We start from the raw sequence: 10,498 nt of genomic DNA, 5'->3' as shown, positions 1-10,498 counted from the left end.
ATGGCAACTTCCAATCAAGGTAACCTTCCACCAATCTCTGCTGTTACTAGTTTTATAACTGAGAAACTTGATATGACACCAATTTCTTGATGTGGAAAGACCAAGTGGAAACACTTTTGAGCACTTATGATCTTTTAGGGTTTGTCAATGGGTCTATTGATATTCCACCACAACTCAAGATCATTCATGGGGTTGAACAAGTTAACCCTGACTTCCAAATTTGGAGAAGTAAAGAGAGTTTTGTAAAGTCCTATCTTAAAAGTACTCTCTCTAAATCTGTCTATTATGACACCTATGGTCTAAATTCTGCTAAAGAAATTTGGGACTGTATAAACCTTACCTATAATGAAGGTCTTGAATCAAGGAAAGACCAACTTAGGAAGAAAATACAATCTATCAAAAAGGGCACTGCTTCTATAACTGAGTACTTAGGAGAATTAAAGATGCTAGCAGATTCTCTTATCTCTGTTCATGATAGGATTAGTGATACTGAAATAGTTAGGATTGCTATTCAAGGTCTAAATTCTGATTATGATCAGTTCACTATTGCTTTAAGAGCTAATAATGAACATCTTACTCTAGCACAACTAAAGTCAAGACTTGTTATGCATGAACAATGGTTATTATCTAAACAGCAAGATGAAGAAGTATATTATGTTAAGAGAACAAATTCAAATCAGTATAACAAGCCTTCTCCATCCTATTATAGAAATCAGTCATATAGAAAAGATGGGTCAACATCAAATTCTCAAAATTCTACCAATATAGAGATTAAACACAAGAATCAAAAGGCAGATGAGTTTGATTTTTCTACTGTACCCTGTGGAATATGTAAGAGATGGGGTCATTCAGCTGGAGTGTGCTATTTCAGATACAAACCAAACAAACCTCACTCAGGATATTTTACAAACTCCAAACCTCAAGTAGAAGAACAAGGGACAGATTCAAAAACATCACCAATTGAGTCAAAATCATATCTTTATGAAGATGAAACTCTTTTAGAGTGTAATAATGTTGTTCTATATGACTATGTCTATGAGGATTCTAATGAAGATGATGTAGGGTTTTATACCCTTCTACTAGTGTTTATAGCGGAAATATGACATCTAATGTCTACACTAGTATTCCCAGGATCACATGCAAAACTAGTAATTAATCTAATGGAGATAGTGGATTACCTTAATCGCTTTTCCCTCAAACTAGTTGAATTGATTGAAGAAGACCAAGAGCTTCAAGTGTAGCTCCTCTACTTGGGACACGAGCAATCAATTTGATCTCCCACCTTGTTGTATAGCTAGCACACCAATGGTGGTTGGATAATAAGAAGACCTTCTTCTTGCTTGACTAGATAGATAGTTAATGGGAATTAGCTCACTTTCTCCTCTCTACTTGATGTGGTAGAGTAAGAAAGCTTAGAGAGAAATTCCACACCTTATTCTCTGCCCTAAGAGTGTTTATATAGAACCCTAATAAGAATCCACCTCCTTTTAGGTTTCCCAAAACACCCTTTAGAATAAGATTTAGGGAAATAGTCGAAAATAGCAACTATTGGTATTTTCTCAATTCCCTAAGGAGATGACGTCCAAACCCAGCCAAAATTGGCAGATTTAATGTTCATAACATAAGGAAACGTCCCTCCAAAAATCAGCCCAATCCGAGCCCTAAAAGTGCCCGAATCGGCCTAGGCCCAAAAACCCTGCTTTTGGCCTTTTTGTACTATCTTTGCCTAATTCCTTTTTAGGCCTATGAGATATGTTTATGGGACACTCCCATGATTATATCTCACTCCCACTAGTCATATCCTAGATCAATTTGTCACTCTTATGTGTAACCCGTTGTAGGATCCGATCGAAGTTAGCCGCGAATTACTTCGTAATTCGACGATCGTAGTTGGTCTCTAGCTACAACTCTACGATCCCTAAATCAATCGGACTTGATGATCTTCCACATCAATTGTCCTATCCGACAAATTGTTCGCATTGTCACCTTGGTCGAAGGACATCTCCTTCAACTCCTTCAGACTCCCACTTGGACTTAGAACAAGTGCAATGCCTCGATTCCCGTGTCAATTTAGTATCCCATCTGATACGTCACGTCATTCAGACTTTCTTGATATCCGAGTACAACTGTAAAAGACAAACGATTAACTTTTAATCCGTTTGAGCGCGGCCACGCATTTTCAGTTGCTACTCATCAAGTGGCCTTGAGACACTTTGTACCTAATGTGATTAGGGTGACACAATCCATTCTTGCGCTCCCACTTAACTTCATGTCTATCCTGTCCTTCCCAGTGTCCGCCTTTATAACCTCCTTTTACGGCGCGGCGTTTAACGGAACCAAAGTCGGGCATTCCTTACATAAGATGAGTGGAGCACTCATGTTTTGAGGAATCTCTCCAATTGTCTTTATGAGAAGTATTGACGTTCATCACGAGTGATGTACTTCTCATTTGAGGGTTATCCAGTGTATAAACCTTTTACACACTCACGTAGTCGAATAGAATATACTATTCCTATAGCCCATGAAACTGCGCTATCCCATCGACTCCCGTGCTAGTCTTCGTGAGTCATTGTTGTCCATGCAATGACCTGGACCAGGGATTCGATAATAAATATTCCAAGTTCACTTAATAGGGTTTCATTCATCAGATCACGTATCTGACAAACCTATTCGGAATGTTTTATCATCAATGGACTGTCGTTTAAATACTAAACCAAATTTAGACGACTTGTGAAATAACTCTATTATTTCTGATAACGAGAGTTGTAAATCTGAGCCTCTTCCGTAAAACTCTTTTTACCCACTCAGTTTTACTCGTCGAGGTTTAAAATTATACCTCATGCCTTAGACTGTGTATGAATCTCATACTATGTCTTAGGTGACAGTTCAGTTTGACTACCGTGGTAGTCGGTTTTAAACTTTGCTAATTATCAATTAATTTGAAGACGGTTATCTTCAACCTTGATAATTTCTAATAACTTTTACTAGAGTTAAGGCTTTTAATTCTTTATGTAGTATTTGCAACAGTTCCCGGCTTAAACACTTTTAGCCTACTTTCCTTCCATGTCTGAAAGTTTGCTACGATGACATGTTCAATTTTGTACTACTTCATCCTTTAGCCTTCTAGGATGTACTAAGTAGTGTTTCGGTTTTCCAATCCGAATTCGGATGTTTAAATGCTAATCATGTCCAACATGATTGACTTTATGTTTTCGAACATAAATGTCTCTCTCATGCGTGCTAGCTCATCGGTGTCTTTTCAGACTCCGATTTTTGCAACGCCCTCTGTCATGAGTTTTTGGGTCGAAATTCTTTTAGACTTTCCGAGTCTTAGATTTTCTGTTTCGGATCTCAAGCATCTCAGCGTACTGAGTCTCTCTAATCCTATCATCCTTTTGATCTATGCTTATAGATCTTCAGATGCCCAAAATGGCATTTTATCCTTTTGTGTGTGGTCCTTTATTGAGTCAGTTCGTTACTGTTATACAACACCTTATGTCGTACTCAATCTTTTGTATGTACTCTGCATACGGACCCGGAAGGTTTGTTTACTCCCACTTACCTTCTTGAAATTTCGTGATTCAAGATTTTCTTCATTCCTCAGGAATCAAACTTCTTTGATTGCCTTTTGAATCGAAGATTCTAACTCTTGCGTGCTTTTAATCCGTCGATAGATTTCTTAAGCATGCTTGTGGACATAACTTGATTGGAAGAATCTTTATTCTTCTTGTCTCGTTTCGGGAAACATGAATGTTTCCATCCTTCTCAGTTTTCTATTTTGGAAAACCAATTTAGGTCTTCTGTTGACTTAAATTATCAAGCTTCATGTCTTGACGAGATATGGATTCCACGATGATTTTGGCTTCTAGCCAAAATCTAGAGTCAGTTTCCGTTTCTGCGCAGGTCTTTTATCTCTTCAGAAATAACCTTTATTTTCTGAGTCTTTAAGATTTTATTTTGACCTTTCAGGGCTTTTGAACAACAATTTGGAGTTATCTCAACTACTTTGAGATATTCCTTTAGAGACACTTTCACTCGCTTTGAGAGTTCTCCTGCGAATGACATTCGCTTTTGTGCGGTGGGTTTACAAGATCATATCTTTAACCTTTCCTTTTCCAAGGAGTCGCAGTTTGTTGCTCTTGGTCGAATTTAATCGTCTTGTACAAGTTTCATGATTGTTCTTCATGAAACTCCATGATTTTTCTCATGATCGAATTAAATCGACTTGTACTTTTCTCCCACTTATTCTTGTAATAATTAGTGTTTTTCTCCCAGATTACTAGGTGCGCTAATTATTAGAAGAATACTATCATGAGCAACAAACACTTTGTTCTCTTGATTGCTTGTGGAAAAAGCCCAAATTTCTTCTAAAGAAATTGCGTCAGACTTTAGCTAATTTTGTAATGCCTTTACAAGCTTAGACGGACTTTGGTAGTTTTGTGAGAAGCTATGTCTAGACTAATGGATTTTGGAGGATAGAGTTTGATTCGTGTTCTTCATCTTAATCCTTTTGGACACTCCAAATATGGATAGGTTAGAAGTACGTTTGAAGATCAATTTCTGTTTCTGACTCAAGACTTTCTTTCTTGTCAGTTTGATTCATGTTTTGGTTATAGTGGACCTGTTGTCCTCATCCCTTTCCGATGAACCTATTTTATAGGTTTTTGACCAAGTTTAGAATCTTTTGGTATAGTTTGTTAAATCTAGCACTTATTAACATCCCAATTTAGAAATAAAGTTCTTTATTGATTCTCCGTAATACTTAGTACAGAGATGATGTTAAAAAACTAGAAAAACTATTAATCTAGAATAGTGCCTAAAGTAGACTTCGATCCCTTTCAGCATCCTTAGCAGTCGAGGCTTCTGCTCCCTCTTGGATCTTGTCTTCTTTAGCCAAATACTCAGTTCCCAGCTGCGCCTGTACATTCACAATGATAGGGCAATTTTAGGTATCATATACCTAGGTTTGGGAATTTTACAGTATTTGATAAGTTAACTGTTTATACCTGAATTGGAAGCCACTGTTCCATTCCTTTTGTCCTCCAAGAACTTAGGGCAGTTTCTTTTCCAGTGGCCTTTGCCATCACAGTAGAAACATTTGGTGTCAGGAGGAGGACCTTTGTCTTTAGGTTTGGCAACTCGTTTGCCTTTTCCTTTTGACGCGGTTTTCTTCTTCTGTTTTCCACCTTTCTTGAACCCTTTGTCCTTTTGTACCATAAGAACGTCCTTCTTAGTCTCCACTATAGCGACGTCCTTTTCGGCTGTTAGAAGCATAGAATGAAGTTCCTCCAACGTTTTATCCCATCCATTCATGTTGTAGTTCATCTTAAACTGATTAAAACCACTATGGAGGGAGTGAAGGATAGTGTCGGTAGCCGTCTGTTGGCTATAAGGGAAACCTAGTTTAGCCAGCTTGCCCATGAGCCTGATCATTTGACGAACATGAGGCCCAACTGGTTTTCCCTTTTCAAGGCGCATGTCCATAATTGCTTTAGAGGTTTCAAACCTCTCCAATCTCGACTGTTTCTGGAACATTTCCCGAAGTTGTCGCATCATGGAGTAAGCATCCATGTCTATGAACTGCTCTTGCAGAGTCGGTTCCATGGTTGCTAGCATTAAGCAAGTTACAGGCTCTGCCTTTTTCCGCACACTCCTTTCTTCATCTATCTCTTCTTTAGTCGAATTATCATCCAATACAGGAATTGGAGTTTCTAGTACATGTTGCTTTCCTTCCATCCTGAGAACTATTCCCAGGTTCCTCTCCCAGTCAAGGAAGTTGTGCTCATTTAGCTTCTCCTTGTCGAGAAGTGAGCGGAAGTTGAAAATATCTTTTGTCATCTACATAAAAGAAATGGCAAAGTTTTAAACTCGTTATCATTTTTGAAAAACTTAGTTTTCCCACATTATTCAATAAAAATCGTCCCCGATTGAATAAGTGATTCCAAGACCCCAGTTCTTCGGAGTAAAGCGGACGAAGGCCCTACCCTTTGACTCCGTCGTTCCGGGTGAGTGAACTACTTCACTGATCATACCTTATGACTCTTGGTTGATAGATTTCATTAATGAATGACTAATCTATCCTTTTGCCTCGAGTATCCAAGACTCTCTTGCTGATCTCGTTGAGTAGAACCATTTAGACGTGTAGGCCTCTTCTATAGACCTACCCGCATTGTCCCAAGGTAGAGGAGGTACTCTGCGAAGGCCGACCCACCTTCCTCGAACAAGGGCGCAACGAGTGTCTTAATCTGGATAGGCGATTACTCAAGATTACTTTTGGGGACTTTTACGCTAGTCTGGCGTTTGTTATAGTGAACTATTTAGCCTAACTAACATCCACGACATAAAGCGTAAATAAGTAAGTAAATGCGCGCGAGAAAGTAAATCAAGCAGACATGGATCCTAGTATGGCCCCTAACCTAGAAGATCTAATCTCCTTTGGTTTTCTTCTTGTTTCGCCTTTTGGTTCGTCTAGATCTCCATCCTTGAACCTCCATTGATTTCTCCCACTCGCCTTTGGATTCCATCCTTGAGTTTTCTTCAATGGACTCATTGACCCTAAACTCTAATTACAAGACTCTAACGATTCGCAGATCGTATAAACTTGAAATTAAAATTAATTACAAAGCATGCACCCATCCGTGCTTAAAACAAGAATAAAGATATAAATCTATGGCCATACTAGTTTCCCGCATTCACATCACATGCAATCATATAATATATCAAGGCTAAGAATTATATATGCATGATTATCTTGGGAGATACTTTTGTTGACATCACATGTCACATTACGGACCTTAAGTCTAAATTCGAAGAATTCAACTAGTGGTGCGTTCCGGTTTTATCTTTTATGATTTCTAAAATCATCTTTAAGAAAAACTCCGTTTCGGGTTTTGAAAGCCCGGGTCAATTTCGGAAAAACATTGGTTCGATTCTTAATGATTTCATAAATCAATTTAAAGAGAAATCCGTTTTGGCCTTCTGGATGGCCCGGATTGATTTTGGAATTATTTGGTTGGAATCGGAAGAAATTTTGGCAAAAACTCCCACTCGAATGATGGTTCCTTTTTATGGTCCGAAAAGCCTCGAAAAAGCCCGGGACAAGTCCTAGACAAGTCCCGGCCCAAGCCCAGAAAAGGGCTCGGACAAGGTCCGGACATAGCACGGCCCATAGGCCGGCATGTCCTGGCCGAAACCTATCAAGGCCTGGTCTCGTCCTGGCCGGAGCCAGGACGCTAGTCCATGTACCAGACGCGTCCTAGACGTGTCTGGTGCTGGACCGGACCAGCACTAGGTGTCTCGGACTAGTCCGAGACACCCAGAACCTCCCAGACGCGTCTCCAAGACGCGTCTGGTCGAGTGCTCTGGACGCGTCCTAGACGCGTCCAGGAAGCTCCCTCCGCAGCTGCTGGTCGCGTCTCCAAGACGCGTCCCAACAGCTGCTCTGGACGCGTCTTCAAGACGCGTCCAGAAGCTTCTGTCGCAGCTGCTGGTCGCGTCCTAGACGCGTCTCAGCAGCTGCTCTGGATGCGTCCAGAGGACGCATCCAGGAGCTCCCGGTCCGGCCAGGAAGCTTCCTGGCCGGACACTAGGGTTTTTCAAAACCCTAGTTTCCAAAAAATTTTTTTCTTTTGCAACTCTAAGTTGCTATTTTCCAAATTTAAAACTTTTCTTAAAATTTTGAAATCTTTTAGAACACTTCTAAAATTTTTACAAAACTTGTAGAAACTTTTAAAATTTCCAAATTTTGTTTTGAGAGTTTCCCAAAACTCAAAACACTTCTTTTTAGAACACTTCTAAAATTCCAAAAATTTTTGTTTTTCAAAAGTTTCCAAAACTTGAAAACAACTCTTAATCAAACCAATTTTGGATCAAAGTCTAGGTTTTTGAAAACTTTTCAAAGAACAATTTTGAAATCTATTTGAAAAATTCTTGAATCCCATTCAAAATCAATCAATTTCTTATGTTTAAAACTCTTTTAAACATAACTATCAACTTAATCAAGCATGGATTAGTCCGAAATTCAATCTAATTGAGTTTTAAAACACTTTTAATCATCAATTTGATTCTTAATTTGAAATTCATTGAATCCCATTCAATATTATCAAATTGTGAGTTTAAATAGTTTTAAAACACTTTTAAAATATTTTTATAAACTCAATTTATCAAACTATCAATTATATCTAATATGAACTAGTTCGATTCTTAGCAAAAACTAGTTAATAGCAAGAGGCTCTGACGCCACTGTAGGGTTTTATACCCTTCTACTAGTGTTTATAGCGGAAATATGACATCTAATGTCTACACTAGTATTCCCAGGATCACATGCAAAACTAGTAATTAATCTAATGGAGATAGTGGATTACCTTAATCGCTTTTCCCTCAAACTAGTTGAATTGATTGAAGAAGACCAAGAGCTTCAAGTGTAGCTCCTCTACTTGGGACACGAGCAATCAATTTGATCTCCCACCTTGTTGTATAGCTAGCACACCAATGGTGGTTGGATAATAAGAAGACCTTCTTCTTGCTTGACTAGATAGATAGTTAATGGGAATTAGCTCACTTTCTCCTCTCTACTTGATGTGGTAGAGTAAGAAAGCTTAGAGAGAAATTCCACACCTTATTCTCTGCCCTAAGAGTGTTTATATAGAACCCTAATAAGAATCCACCTCCTTTTAGGTTTCCCAAAACACCCTTTAGAATAAGATTTAGGGAAATAGTCGAAAATAGCAACTATTGGTATTTTCTCAATTCCCTAAGGAGATGACGTCCAAACCCAGCCAAAATTGGCAGATTTAATGTTCATAACATAAGGAAACGTCCCTCCAAAAATCAGCCCAATCCGAGCCCTAAAAGTGCCCGAATCGGCCTAGGCCCAAAAACCCTGCTTTTGGCCTTTTTGTACTATCTTTGCCTAATTCCTTTTTAGGCCTATGAGATATGTTTATGGGACACTCCCATGATTATATCTCACTCCCACTAGTCATATCCTAGATCAATTTGTCACTCTTATGTGTAACCCGTTGTAGGATCCGATCGAAGTTAGCCGCGAATTACTTCGTAATTCGACGATCGTAGTTGGTCTCTAGCTACAACTCTACGATCCCTAAATCAATCGGACTTGATGATCTTCCACATCAATTGTCCTATCCGACAAATTGTTCGCATTGTCACCTTGGTCGAAGGACATCTCCTTCAACTCCTTCAGATGAGTTTCATGAGTGTCACACTGCTATTATGAGTCACAATGATATTGATGATGATGCTGATATATTTCTAGATTGCTTATCAAATGAATTTTCTCCCTCTTTAGATAGTAATACATGTTATATGGCCTCTAACTCTATCATTGAGGGAAACAAGGACAAGTCTTGGTTAGCAGATACAGGAGCCAGCAGTCATATGACTCACTCTTCAGACAACTTAAGAGCTATTACCCCTTATCAAGGTACAGAGGCTGTGATGGTAGGAAGTGGAAAGTTTCTATCAATCACTAGTACAGGTTCTTCAACATTATCAACATCTAATCATGATTTTAATCTAAATAAGGTATTGTGTGTTCCCCACTTAAAGAGAAACCTTCTTTCTATTTCAAAGTTTACCAAGGACAATTCTTGTTCTGTTGAATTTTTACCTTGGGGATACAATATAAAGGATATATGGTCAAAGAAGGTCTTAGCTGAAGGTCCTGTCAAGATTAATCTTTATCCAATAGAAGTACATACTAATTCTCTACAACATAGAGACATTGAAGCTAATGTATCTCAAACAGTGTCTTCCTATGATACTTGGCATGCTAGACTAGGGCATTCTCATCATGGTGTTATAAAACAGTTACATTCTGAAAATAAGATAGCAGTATCAAATATTAATGCTCAAAAGTTTTGCAAATCATGTGAGTTAGGCAAAAGCAAATGTTTACCATTTGCTAACTCTTCCACCACTACAAATACTGCCTTATATCTAGTCCATTGTGATATTTGGGGCCCTGCTCCTACACCTACACCTAATGGTGCTAGGTATTACATCCTTTTTCTGGATGATTTCAGTAAATTCAGTTGGATCTATCCTATGAAAGTAAGATCTGATAGTCTGAAGTGCTTCACTCATTTTAAAGCTACATGTGAAAACTTACTAAAAGAGAAGATTGTTTACTTTCAATCTGATGGAGCTCCAGAACTCAAGCAAGGGGTTTTCAGGACTTTTTTAGATACAAATGGGATTCTGTTCAGATGTTCCTGCCCTTATACACCTCAGCAAAATGGCAAGGCTGAGAGGAAACATAGGCATATCACTGAATTAGGTAACACAATTTCTTTTCATTGTTCATTACCTAAATTCCTATGGTTTGATGCTTTCAATACAGCTGTTTATATCATAAATAGATTACCCACTCCAACACTGCAAGGTTCTACACCTTTTGAAACTCTTTTCCATGTTCCTCCTGACTACACTACACTCAAAACCTTTGGGTGTGCTTGCTATCCACATTTAGGAGAAT

The 10,498-nt window shown here is 38.6% G+C and overlaps 1 protein-coding gene across 1 annotated transcript; it reads right to left on the bottom strand.

Moving 5' to 3' along the window:
• Nucleotides 1–4,725: 4,725 nt before the first annotated feature.
• Nucleotides 4,726–8,614, bottom strand: LOC147545409 (uncharacterized). The gene is made up of 3 exons (XM_086636711.1): nt 8,364–8,614; nt 5,007–5,838; nt 4,726–4,918 (listed from the first exon to the last, which is right to left on the bottom strand). The coding sequence occupies exons 2-3, from the start codon at nt 5,836–5,838 to the stop codon at nt 4,902–4,904; spliced, it is 849 nt and encodes a 282-aa protein (XP_086492837.1). The 5' UTR covers nt 8,364–8,614; the 3' UTR covers nt 4,726–4,901.
• Between the last annotated feature and the right edge of the window lie 1,884 nt (nt 8,615–10,498).

The sequence above is a fragment of the Eschscholzia californica genome, unplaced genomic scaffold (assembly GCF_041429995.1).
Source record: "Eschscholzia californica isolate CP2 unplaced genomic scaffold, dmEscCali1.0.p SCAF_4, whole genome shotgun sequence".
Taxonomy (NCBI): Eukaryota; Viridiplantae; Streptophyta; class Magnoliopsida; order Ranunculales; family Papaveraceae; genus Eschscholzia; species Eschscholzia californica.
This window is presented reverse-complemented; position numbering and strand designations above follow the sequence as displayed.

What these genes read in the sequence shown, in the direction of transcription:
- LOC147545409 (XM_086636711.1), bottom strand. Translation starts at nt 5,838, where the DNA reads ATGACAAAAGATATTTTCAACTTCCGCTCACTTCTCGACAAGGAGAAG.